Here is a 13967-nt window from a genome sequence, read left to right on the forward strand (position 1 = left end):
TTTACTCCACCTAGAACATATGATGTCCACAGATTTACACCCAGATTCTTCTCTACGAGTGACTCTCCTAGTTTTACTCCACCTAGAACATATGATGTCCACAGATTATTACACCCAGATTCTTCTCTACAAGTGATCCTCCTAGTTTTACTCCACCTAGAACATATGATGTCCACAGATTATTACACCCAGATTCTTCTCTACGAGTGACTCTCCTAGTTGTACTCCACCTAGAACATATGATGTCCACAGATTATTACACCCAGATTCTTCTCTACAAGTGATCCTCCTAGTTTTACTCCACCTAGAACATATGATGTCCACAGATTATTACACCCAGATTCTTCTCTACGAGTGACTCTCCTAGTTGTATTCCACCTAGAACATATGATGTCCACAGATTATTACACCCAGATTCTTCTCTACGAGTGACTCTCCTAGTTTTACTCCACCTAGAACATATGATGTCCACAGATTAATACACCCAGATTCTTCTCTACGAGTGACTCTCCTAGTTTTACTCCACCTAGAACATATGATGTCCACAGATTTACACCCAGATTCTTCTCTACGAGTGACTCTCCTAGTTTTAGTCCACCTAGAACATATGATGTCCACAGATTATTACACCCAGATTCTTCTCTACGAGTGACTCTCCTAGTTTTACTCCACCTAGAACATATGATGTCCATAGATTATTACACCCAGATTCTTCTCTACGAGTGACTCTCCTAGTTTTACTCCACCTAGAACATATGATGTCCACAGATTATTACACCCAGATTCTTCTCTACAAGTGATCCTCCTAGTTTTACTCCACCTAGAACATATGATGTCCACAGATTTACACCCAGATTCTTCTCTACGAGTGACTCTCCTAGTTTTACTCCACCTAGAACATATGATGTCCACAGATTTACACCCAGATTCTTCTCTACGAGTGACTCTCCTAGTTTTAGTCCACCTAGAACATATGATGTCCACAGATTATTACACCCAGATTCTTCTCTACGAGTGACTCTCCTAGTTTTACTCCACCTAGAACATATGATGTCCATAGATTATTACACCCAGATTCTTCTCTACGAGTGACTCTCCTAGTTTTACTCCACCTAGAACATATGATGTCCACAGATTATTACACCCAGATTCTTCTCTACAAGTGATCCTCCTAGTTTTACTCCACCTAGAACATATGATGTCCACAGATTCTTACACCCAGATTCTTCTCTACGAGTGACTCTCCTAGTTTTACTCCACCTAGAACATATGATGTCCACAGATTATTACACCCAGATTCTTTTCTACGAGTGACTCTCCTAGTTGTATTCCACCTAGAACATATGATGTCCACAGATTATTACACCCGGATTCTTCTCTACAAGTGATCCTCCTAGTTGTACTCCACCTAGAACATAAGATGTCCACAGATTATTACACCCAGATTCTTCTCCACGAGTGACTCTCCTAGTTGTACTCCACCTAGAACATATGATGTCCACAGATTAATACACCCAGATTCTTCTCTACGAGTGACTCTCCTAGTTTTACTCCACCTAGAACATATGATGTCCACAGATTTACACCCAGATTCTTCTCTACGAGTGACTCTCCTAGTTTTACTCCACCTAGAACATATGATGTCCACAGATTATTACACCCAGATTCTTCTCTACGAGTGACTCTCCTAGTTTTACTCCACCTAGAACATATGATGTCCATAGATTATTACACCCAGATTCTTCTCTACAAGTGATCCTCCTAGTTTTACTCCACCTAGCACATATGATGTCCACAGATTATTACACCCAGATTCTTTTCTACGAGTGACTCTCCTAGTTTTACTCCACCTAGAACATATGATGTCCACAGATTATTACACCGAGATTCTTCTCTACAAGTGATCCTCCTAGTTTTACTCCACCTAGAACATATGATGTCCACAGATTATTACACCCAGATTCTTCTCTACGAGTGATCCTCCTAGTTTTACTCCACCTAGAACATATGATGTCCACAGATTATTACACCCAGATTCTTCTCTACGAGTGACTCTCCTAGTTGTACTCCACCTAGAACATATGATGTCCACAGATTACACCCAGATTCTTCTCTACAAGTGATCCTCCTAGTTTTACTCCACCTAGAACATATGATGTCCACAGATTATTACACCCAGATTCTTCTCTACGAGTGACTCTCCTAGTTTTACTCCACCTAGAACATATGATGGCCACAGATTATTACACCCAGATTCTTCTCTACGAGTGACTCTCCTAGTTTTACTCCACCTAGAACATATGATGTCCATAGATTATTACACCCAGATTCTTCTCTACAAGTGACTCTCCTAGTTTTACTCCACCTAGAACATATGATGTCCACAGATTATTACACCCAGATTCTTCTCTACGAGTGACTCTCCTAGCTTTACTCCACCTACAACATATGATGTCCACAGATTATTACACCCAGATTCTTCTCTACGAGTGACTCTCCTAGTTTTACTCCACCTAGAACATATGATGGCCACAGATTATTACACCCAGATTCTTCTCTACAAGTGATCCTCCTAGTTTTACTCCACCTAGAACATATGATGTCCACAGATTATTACACCCAGATTCTTCTCTACGAGTGACTCTCCTAGTTTTACTCCACCTAGAACATATGATGTCCACAGATTATTACACCGAGATTCTTCTCTACAAGTGATCCTCCTAGTTTTACTCCACCTAGAACATATGATGTCCACAGATTATTACACCCAGATTCTTCTCTATGAGTGATCCTCCTAGTTTTACTCCACCTAGAACATATGATGTCCACAGATTATTACACCCAGATTCTTCTCTACGAGTGACTCTCCTAGTTGTACTCCGCCTAGAACATATGATGTCCACAGATTACACCCAGATTCTTCTCTACAAGTGATCCTCCTAGTTTTACTCCACCTAGAACATATGATGTCCACAGATTATTACACCCAGATTCTTCTCTACGAGTGACTCTCCTAGTTGTTCTCCACCTAGAACATATGATGTCCACAGATTATTACACCCAGATCCTTCTCTATAAGTGACTCTCCTAGTTGTTCTCCACCTAGAACATATGATGTCCACAGATTATTACACCCAGATCCTTCCCTATAAGTGACTCTCCTAGTTTTACTCCACCTAGAACATATGATGTCCACAGTTTATTAGTACCCAGGTGCATAACTTTGCATATTACATTGAACCTCATATATCAAGTAGATGCCTAAACAACTCAAAAGTGTCCCATATCTTCCATAGATTGCACTATATAACAGATTGGGGATTTTTGTAGAAATAAGAAGCAATGATATTAATACTAACTTTTATATCATTAATAAATAAGTTGAATAATAGCGGCCCCAATAATAAACCTTGGGGTCACCACTTATAACCGGGGACTATTCAAAGTAGCAATCATTCACCACAACACTTTGCATAGTCTTTTAGATTCAAATGCCTTTGTAAAATCCAAAAATACTATATCCTCCTATACCCCTCTGTCCATACTCCTATACATACGTTTGTATATAGTACCTTACAATCCTCTCGAGTAGGTCTACAATGGATGCTAAGCTTACCTGAAGAAGACCTAGTGAAATTGGACACCACATGAGCCTTGCATCAGTCAGTCGCTTGGCACCGTAACGGTCACTAGAAAGACTCTAAAAATTATTAACATGGGCATGGAAATAACTGACCTGAGTTCCTGAAGAACTCTTGTGTGCAAATCATCTGTTTCTAGGGCTTTGTTCACATTGACTTTATTTAACTTAGCATGGAATATAGATCTATTTAGCCAATCGAGTATATTAGTTGATGTATTAAGATCGCTAGTCTCCTTTGGTATATAAAGAGCTAATGAACCTGTTTAGTAATACTGTCTTTTCTTGATCCCCAGTGATCAACGCTCGGCGTTACTATTATATAAAAGTACAATCCAAGGCTTTAAAAGATTAAAGTTTGTCTTTTATTACTAAAAAAAAAAAATCAGAAAGGTGCAATAGCAAACAGATAGAATGACTATAGATAGTTCAAGCTTTCACCTTCCTGGAGTCTTGAGTAGCCAGAAGCTGGATGCAATCTCAATTTCTGATTATAAATTTGTTGTAATTGGATCAAACAACTTTCCTTAGTTTCCTGGTTTCTACCATAATGCCTTTTAGGCGGATGGCAAGTGACATATTTTTGGACAAGGTCATGATCCGAGAAGTCAATGTCACTTTTTCAGTCACTGGGCCTTTATTTTTTTTTCAGAGTGTAGGGGTACCGTAATGGGGTCTGTTTCACCCCAAATACATACACTAAATAATAGGTTAATAAAATCTATCTATTTGAGATACAGAAGGTAGTATTATATTGGCAACCACTTGCATAATGACTATTTCCAGCTTACGGGACAGTAATCGAATGTGTTTGGAGGTGACAACCACTGTGTAAAGGTTACAAATGTGTTTAGAGCAGTTGTCACTTTCCTTCCATAACTCTTGGCAGCTCATACAAAGTGGATTACTTAATAGGTTGTGACCTAGACCCTAAGAAATCAATAGCCTGTACAAATATAAAGCTATTTTTGTAAAGTCTATGTTATCTCTGGTTAGTTTTGACAATGCAACTTTTCTAATTCAGTATTTTCACCCAATCATCCCACACACAAAACGCAGCATGTAAGGGCTCAGTGAACGCGGCAGTGAAGGTGTGAATATGAGTAATGGGATCAGTCAACTCGTAAAAGGACAAATGCCCAGCCCCGTAGTCCAGACCTATTCTCAAACGGTGACAGGAGACCTTGTGCCTTATTGCCACCTCCTTGCTATTATGCAGGACTGAATATAGATTAATATTGTATCTCCGCAAGCACCAGGACTTGGTGTTGTCTCCGAAATATGAGTGATCTCCACTTCTTTCTATGCTGGCATAGCTGACTCCAATCCTCCAGTTTCCCGATTCACTGGTTTCCACTTCCCAGCAGTGTTGTCCTGAAGAAAAGCTCTGGATGCTGAGAACCTGTGGATAGTACTCGAATCTGTTGGGGTGATATTGTTTTATTTCTGATTTCGATATAGTTGATAAGTCGCCTGATATACTGATGTCCTCACAAGCTGTGTTTTCATCTAGAGATATAGTCATTGCATTTTCCGTATGGGTTTGGGATTTTACACCAGCGACAAAGCTGGATAAACTTCTGTTTATTGTCTTTGAGATAAGAACTACATCAAGATTATCTAAATCACCGATCCCAATATGTTTGGTCTCAAACATATCTTTATCGGGATCCTTTTCTTGTAGGACATGAAACGGATCGGCCGTGTTACAAAGTTTCACGATGTGATCCATCTTGTAGGAAATGTTTTCCTTCTCCATCTCAAGCGGCTTGAGAAGTTGAGTGACTCTGAGTAACACCTGATCTTTCTGCTTGTAGATCTCGCTAAAGGCTTTCTTCTCCTCGTCTTCGAGTCGTCTTCTGATGTCCTTAAATATCGTGGATGCTTTATCAATTTCACCGTCGACCTTTTCTTGTATTTTCCTCTCGTGCTCTTGCAGTTTATGGATGATCTTCTCTGTCTCTTTACCTTTTACAGTCAGGTCCCTCAAGATCTGTCTTGATCTCTCTTTCTTCTCATTGGATAGCTCTATCATCGTTTTAATCTTGTGTCCCTTGTGGACACCGTCTAATCGGCAGGACACACAGATATAGGTGCCATCTTTTGTGCAGTAATACTCCAGGATCTTCTGGTGGACAGAGCATTTTCTGCTACGCATGTCAGTGGTGGGTTCCGATAGGATGTGTTCTGGTGACTTGCTGTGGACCTCCAGGTGACTCTCGCATAGAGAAGCCTCACACAACAAGCAGGACTTAATAGCTGGCACCGAAGACTTTATACAGTACTTGCAAAATATTGTCGCTTGCTCCTCTTTAGGTTGTGTAGACAAGAAACGCTGCGCTATGTTATTCAGGGTTGTGTTTTTTCTCAGAGCTGGACGCTCCTGGAAATCTTCTCGGCATTCAGGGCAGGAGTAATCTCCGGATCGCTCCTGGGTATCCAACACACAATCAATGCAGTCCCGGCAGAAGTTGTGGCCACATCTCAGAGTGACGGGATCGGTATAGATGCCCAGGCAGATGGAGCAGTTCAGTTCTTCTAGGAGATCGGCAGAGGTCATGGCTGTGGGAAAAAAAAAAAACGACCAAGAAATAGATATGAAGAGAAAATTAACTTTTGAACGAACTTGGTCTAAAATATAGGTTTTTCCATTTCTATCGACTGCTATTTACGCAGTTTCTACTGAAGAGTTACGGTACTTTAAAGGCAAGTTATCAAAGTGACCTCAGTATAAAAGTGGAGCAGTCTATGGGTCTACACAATAGGGATGAGCGGACCCATTGAAGTATGGGTTCTGATACCAACGTCAAAGGCTGCCCACTCTCCCCAGTCCCCCAAGCTCGCTGCCTTGGGGTAACCCTGGACTCTGAACTCTCCTTCAAACCACATATCCAAGCCCTTTCCACTTCCTGCCGACTCCAACTCAAAAATATCTCCCGGATCCGTACATTCCTCAACCATGAATCTGCAAAAACACTAGTGCACGCCCTCATCATCTCCCGCCTCGACTACTGCAACCTCCTGCTCTGTGGCCTCCCTTCCAACACTCTCGCACCCCTCCAATCTATCCTAAACTCTGCTGCTCGACTAATCCACCTGTCCCCCCGCTATTCCCCGGCCTCTCCTATCTGTCAATCTCTTCACTGGCTCCCCATTGCTCAGAGACTCCAGTTCAAAACCCTAACCATGGCATACAAAGCCATCCACAACCTGTCTCCTCCATACATCTGTGACCTAGTCTCCCGTTACATACCCGCATGCAACCTCCGATCCTCACAAGATCTCCTTCTCTACTCCCCTCTAATCTCCTCCCACAATCGCATACAAGATTTCTCCCGTGCTTCCCCCCTACTCTGGAACTCTCTACCCCAACACATCAGACTCTCGTCGACCGTGGAAACCTTCAAAAAGAACCTGAAGACCCACCTCTCCCGACAAGCCTACAACCTGCAGTAACCACCGCTCCACCATACCGCTGCACGACCAGCTCTAGCCTCACCTACTGTATCCTCACCCATCCCTTGTAGACTGTGAGCCCTCGCGAGCAGGGTCCTCGCCCCACCATACCACTGCACGACCAGCTCTACCCTCACCTACTGTATCCTCACCCATCCCTTGTAGACTGTGAGCCCTCGCGGGCAGGGTCCTCGCTCCACCATACTGCTGCACGACCAGCTCTACCCTCACCTACTGTATCCTCACCCATCCCTTGTAGACTGTGAGCCCTCACGGGCAGGGTCCTCTCTCCACCATACTGCTGTACGACCAGCTCTACCCCCACCTACTGTATCCTCACCCATCCCCTGTAGATTGTGAGCCCTCGCGGGCAGGGTCCTCTCTCCACCACACCGCTGCACGACCAGCTCTACCCTCACCTACTGTATCCTCACCCATCCCTTGTAGACTGTGAGTCCTCGCGGGCAGGGTCCTCTCTCCACCACACCGCTGCACGACCAGCTCTACCCTCACCTACTGTATCCTCACCCATCCCTTGTAGACTGAGTCCTCGCGGGCAGGGTCCTCTCTCCACCATACTGCTGCACGACCAGCTCTACCCTCACCTACTGTATCCTCACCCATCCCTTGTAGACTGAGCCCTCGCGGGCACGGTCCTCTCTCCACCATACCGCTGCACGACCAGCTCTACCCTCACCTACTGTATCCTCACCCATCCCTTGTAGACTGTGAGCCCTCGCGGGCAGGGTCCTCGCTCCACCATACCGCTCCACGACCAGCTCTACCCTCACCTACTGTATCCTCACCCATCCCTTGTAGACTGTGAGCCCTCACGGGCAGGGTCCTCGCTCCACCATACCGCTCCATGACCAGCTCTACCCTCACCTACTGTATCCTCACCCATCCCCTGTAGACTGTGAGCCCTCGCGGGCAGGGTCCTCGCTCCACCATACCGCTGCACGACCAGCTCTACCCTCACCTACTGTATCCTCACCCATCCCTCGTAGACTGTGAGCCCTCGCGGGCAGGGTCCTCGCTCCTCCTGTACCAGTCACTGTCACATTGTGTTCAAGATTATTGTAATTGGTTTTGCTATGTATACCCCTTCTTCACATGTAAAGTGCCATGGAATAATAATAATAAATAATAATAATAATAATAATAAATAATAAAATAATTTAAAGCTCCTGGACCAAATGGGTAGAGTGATGGGTTGAGTAGCATTATTAGAAGCAAGTTGAAAATAGCTTGCATTTTGCAAATAACTGCAGTTTTGAAGGAACCACATGGCCAACAAAAAAAAACAAGCCATTTGCGATGCAATTATAAGGATGTGATAAAAAGCTGCCTCAGCTTTAATTGCACCATGGGCATGGGCTACATGCTGCATAGGCCCAAGCCTAAGCGAATACATAAATGGGTAATCTAGCTTTCTGCTTAAACGGAGAAGGTACCCAGAAGAAAAAGTATCATGAATATTGTCAAAAAAAAAAAAACACCTAAAATAAGTTGTTGTGATAGAATCTTGTGTTTCATGCTGAGCAGCAATGAGAATCTCGTGTCTCATGCTCAGCAGCAATAGATAAGTGTTTAAAAAATGGGCTATATTTTTCTAAACTTGTGTCGTATAAAACAATGGAAAACTTGTTAAAAATTTTAGAAGCTGTGTGATCTCCCCCTCCCCTACGTCTAACCATCTCTTGTACGAGGAACTGCTCAAAATAACACGCCAGTACTTTCACTTTTCAAAAATTCAATTCTCAGAAACTTGGTACAAGTAAAGAAAAATATACATATGTAGCGCCCCGAGGGTTCGGTCGCTACAGAGGTATTGCATCTCACCCAGAGGTGTGATATCTCACTTCCAGGTAAGGATGGAGTGCGGCTCAGGACCCTAACACCCACATGCACTGCACCACATTTCCGGGGGGCAGGGCGACAATGCTCCAAAGAGTGAGCACAACTGTCCCTGTCCCTTGCTGGAGTGGGGGGAGGGAACACCTAGAAAGGGGGAACCCGGTAGTGTGTGGATGGGGAGAGTAGATTCTGGGTGCACTGAAAGCAGGAGTATATAAGGTGGGCACCATCTTTGAGTCAGAGAGGAGAGAGCAGAGAGAGAAGGAGACTGGGTGCAGGGGCTCTTTACGGGCTCTGCTCCGCAGGCAGGCCAAGTCTCAAGGCCTGGGCCTGGAGGAGAAGAAAGGAGAGGATAGGAACGGATGAGGCTCCAGGAGTGGAGTGAAGGGACCCGAGGGGTGCGGACCGGCAAGTCGCCACCATACGCCCGCCGCTACCAGAGTAGGGGGGTCAGGCCAAGAAAGGGAACCGGATCCCTCATCTAGTGGAGGAGAGCAACTACCCTCAGCTAGTAACCGGAGGCCACGGCATTGCACGTTCACGGCCCCTCACTACACCCGTTAGGAAGGCACCATATAGGACCAGGGAAACGGAACATACGTTTGCCCGCCAAGGCCCGAGGCAGCTGGACAGAAACGTGGTCAATTGTGGGGTACGACGGGCCGGAGAAAGGACACACGAAGGGGATCCTGAAAAGCATTCCAAAGATACCTGGGAGTTGGCCGAGCCCCTCACCTGGTGAGCACAGCACGACGTGGGCAGCCATTACCTGCAGAAGTGGCTTGGAGTGTAAAACTGTGAGTAAAGACCCTGGACTGCATCACTGGACTCTGAGTCATTACTGTTGCTCCCGCGCACCATCACCCCCACCATCTGCACTCACTGCCCTGAGGCTATACTCCTCCCGTGGGGAGTTATACTACCCTCTGCTGCGCACACTACATCAGCCTCAGCGGTCTGCCCCGCAGCGGCGGTTCTCAGTGACCGCAATCCACGGGTGGCGTAGTCGGACATTTAAACATTAAAAAACCAAGTAAACAGATCCGCCACTGGTTTGACCACCCTGAGCCACGGGACCGGGTCACCGCCACGGAGACTACAACCCCTAGCATTACACAGAGACCCGGCTCCGGGTATTCCCCCACACGCACGGCCCAGGGGGCACGTCAAGTTTGACATAGTCGGCAGGATCGAAACCAACCCGTTATCGTGGGGTATTGTGTGCCTAGAGACTGTTTCACTGTATTGAATGTGGCGCCCGCCCCGGCAGAACGGACGCCATTATGTGCGCGCCAAAAGACAACAAGAAGCCACCTCCCATCGTGGGCCAGGTCCCAGAATGGCGCCAAAGACGGAGCCCACCCCCAACAGCCATGAGTGCGGCTGTAGAGATGTCGATCAACGTGGTGGGGCTGCCCCTGAGAGTGATTGTCAGCAGATTGCCCCGGGACCACCCCCAACAGGGGCGGGAGGAAAAGAAAACCGAAGGGCAGGGTGTGGTTTGGATCAGTCTTGGCGGACCACACCCGGAGATGGCGAGGAGCGCCAGCCCCGGTACCCTCACCAGTGGCCTGCTGCAGGCCGAAGCGGCTCCGTACAGCCTCGCGGAGCTGATGGCCCAGCTCCCCGGAGAGGACCCTGAATTCCTCCGGGCTGGACTGGAGGATTTAGACCGGAGGATGGTCCAGGCGCAGCGGGAGGCCATCGCGGGGTGGAAAGAGGAGATGGACCGGCGGGTCGCGACCCGGCAAACACCCGACAGCGTGCCTGCCCCTGAGGACAGAGAGAGATCACCGGAGGCTGAGAGCAGCGCTATGAGAGCAGGTAAGAGGGACGCCCCTGCTACAAGCCCAGACGCCACTAGCCTGCCCCTGGACCCCGTCGATCGCCCCGGAAGTTGTTGCACCTCCTCCGCTCCCGCTGCCTACACCTAGGCCCCAAGCCCCGAGTGCAGCCGCCGGACCACGTCTCACGCCGTGCCCCTTGATCCCGGGTGCGGTCGGAAACGAACCACTCCAGGCCTGGTCGCAAGGTCTGATGCCCCCGGGCGCCTTCCACCAACTAGCGCCTCCGGTCCCAACATTACCACCCCTGGGCACGGACTTTTACAGTCAGATTACCGGTCCTGATGGAGAGCCGGTCCCCCTACTATGCGGATGGGTTCGCCCTTGCCACCGGAGGGACCTGTCCGCAGAGGCCAAAGCCCCGCTTCCTCCGCTCCTGCCTGTTCCGCAGCCAATCACCATTCCCCAGCTCCCGGATGAAGAGGTCCAAATAGAATGGGATCAGACCGGGGAGGACCTGATGGGGTTCATTCGGGACCCGACGACAAATACAGACCTCTTTGTCAACCGGAGGGATCTGGAGAGTCGCCTGCCCGCAGGTCACCCGAAACGGGATCTGTTTCCGGGGGATCAGGTGTCATACCCCCGACACCGAGGTCTGCGGGGGTGGTACGCCCTCAACGTTCAGCGGGTAGAGGAACAGCGCTGCCCTGAACCCTGCTACACGGAGGACCCAGACGGGTCTGAAGAGTACGAGGAGCAGGAATGTCCACAAGGGGGATACCGCTACTAGAGAGCAGCAGCACAAACTGTAAATAGTTACCCGTAAGGGTGGAAGAGGAAGAGTCACGCCCGTTTGCGGATTATAAAAAGTTCACCCGGTTCGGGATTGTTGTCAGTTCATTTGTTAAAAGTTACCCGAAAAGGGTCAGTGAACTATCCGGCTGAGGACTGGGAGCAGCCAACCCTTACTATCCGGCTGAGGACTGGGAGCAGCCAACCCTTGTAAATAGTTGCACTTCTTAAAGTGCCCCCTATTGTTTTTATAAACACCTACCTCAACAGACACCTGAAGGTGATTGAAAGTTTGCACTTAGTAAAATTGCACCTTGTTGGGTGACATGGACAACTGGTCGCGGCAAGGACTGTGGGTTGTTAAACAGACTTCGCCGTTGAACTGTTGACGATATTGTTTCATATTTTCTACTTAAATTAATGTTTTATATGTGTATATTGAAAGCTATATCAAGGAAAGAGTAACCGTAAATGAAAAGAATGTTGCATATGTTGATGAAAAGATAAAAGTTTTATGACAAGTAATATTTAAAAAAAACAAAAACAAAAAACTTTAATTCTGCATGTCTTGAAACCAATTGTCTTTTGCTCTGTTCCAGCCCGCGGACATGCTGTGATTTACCAGGGGGGAATGTAGCGCCCCGAGGGTTCGGTTGCTACAGAGGTATTGCATCTCACCCAGAGGTGTGATATCTCACTTCCAGGTAAGGATGGAGTGCTCAGGACCCTAACACTCACATGTACTACACCACATTTCCGGGGGGCAGGGCGACAATGCTCCAAAGAGTGAGCACAACTGTCCCTGTCCCTTGCTGGAGTGGGGGGAGGGAACACCTAGAAAGGGGGAACCCGGTAGTGTGTGGATGGGGAGAGTAGATTCTGGGTGCACTGAAAGCAGGAGTATATAAGGTGGGCACCATCTTTGAGTCAGAGAGGAGAGAGCAGAGAGAGAAGGAGACTGGGTGCAGGGGCTCTTTACGGGCTCTGCTCCGCAGGCAGGCCAAGTCTCAAGGCCTGGGCCTGGAGGAGAAGAAAGGAGAGGATAGGAACGGATGAGGCTCCAGGAGTGGAGTGAAGGGACCCGAGGGGTGAGGACCGGCGAGTCGCCACCGTACGCCCGCCGCTACCAGAGTAGGGGGGTCAGGCCAAGAAAGGGAACCGGATCCCTTATCTAGTGGAGGAGAGCAACTACCCTCAGCTAGTAACCGTAGGCCGTGGCATTGCACGTGCACGACCCCTCACTACACCCGTTAGGAAGGCACCATATAGGAGCCAGGGAAATGGAACATACGTTTGCCCGCCAAGGCCCGAGGCAGCTGGACAGAAATGTGGTCAATTGTGGGGTACGACGGGCCGGAGAAAGGACACACGAAGGGGGTCCTGAAAAGCATTCCAAGGGTACCTGGGAGTTGGCCGAGCCCCTCACCTGGTGAGCACAGCACGACGTGGGCAGCCATTACCTGCAGAAGTGGCTTGGAGTGTAAAACTGTGAGTAAAGACCCTGGACGGCATCAATGGACTCTGAGTCATTACTGTTGCCCCCCGCGCACCATCACCCCCATCATCTGCGCTCACTGCCCTGAGGCTATACTCCTTCAAATGTACCGACGGTGATTTGCACGTTCATTGCCGTTAAAGGCCCTTAGGGGGGAGAGTATGTAGTTTAAATGTCACGTCTGTAAAATGTAGATATTTATATGGCCTTTAGGATATGTAGCTGATCTCCCAGAAGTCACACAGAGGTTTGAGTACCTGTATATGTTTCTTTAAGGTTCGGGACTTGTATATGTGGATCGTCTTGACCTTTTTTTCCAGATTTCGGTCAGCTCAGGCTCCGTGTACAGACCAGAAGTCAGCAAGGATCTGCCAGGAAGCAGACCCAGAACAGTACGAGGTCACATGACAGCTCGTTCTACTGTTGCATTTTTGTTTTTCTGAAGGGGGAGCTACAACGAGAAGAGAAGAATCTCCTCCCTCGTGTGATGTGCACACACAGGGACGTCGGACGCTCGTCCTGTATGCTTAGCGTGCGAGCAGGGAATGTGTTATAGCACTTGAATTCACAAGGGTGGCGATGAAAGAATTAAAAGGGGTAATGATATCCCCAATATGTAGTAGGTGTAATAATAATAATATTAGCAAATACCTCCAATTAGAAATGTAGTATAGTTCTCCTGATTCTCTATGTCGCTTACCCCATGTGCAGGGCATTGCAGTTGCTTAGCTATTCATGGTTAAGACACCTAATAGCTAACTGTCACTATATGAGTTGTCGTAACTAGTGACGAGCGAGCATGCTCGTTACTCGAGATTTACGAGCATGCTCGGGTTATCTTCTTTGGAGTGCTCGAATGTTATGTTTGAGTCACTGTGTGTGCATGATTTGCGACTGTTCGACAGCTTTAATACATGTGAAGAATGCCTGTTTGTTAAAT

General features: G+C 47.4%; 1 protein-coding gene across 1 annotated transcript; it reads right to left on the reverse strand.

Annotated features, from left to right (window-relative positions):
• Positions 1–3982: 3982 nt before the first annotated feature.
• On the reverse strand, positions 3983–13478 carry LOC141176320 (E3 ubiquitin/ISG15 ligase TRIM25-like). Its single transcript, XM_073660250.1, has 2 exons — positions 13285–13478; positions 3983–6202 (listed from the first exon to the last, which is right to left on the reverse strand). Exon 2 carries the CDS (start codon positions 6198–6200, stop codon positions 4656–4658), a length of 1545 nt encoding a protein of 514 aa, XP_073516351.1. The 5' UTR covers positions 6201–6202; positions 13285–13478; the 3' UTR covers positions 3983–4655.
• Between the last annotated feature and the right edge of the window lie 489 nt (positions 13479–13967).

Source organism: Phyllobates terribilis, unplaced genomic scaffold, assembly GCF_046119375.1.
Source record: "Phyllobates terribilis strain yellow unplaced genomic scaffold, ASM4611937v1 Scaffold_25__1_contigs__length_18738178, whole genome shotgun sequence".
Lineage (NCBI taxonomy): Eukaryota > Metazoa > Chordata > Amphibia > Anura > Dendrobatidae > Phyllobates > Phyllobates terribilis.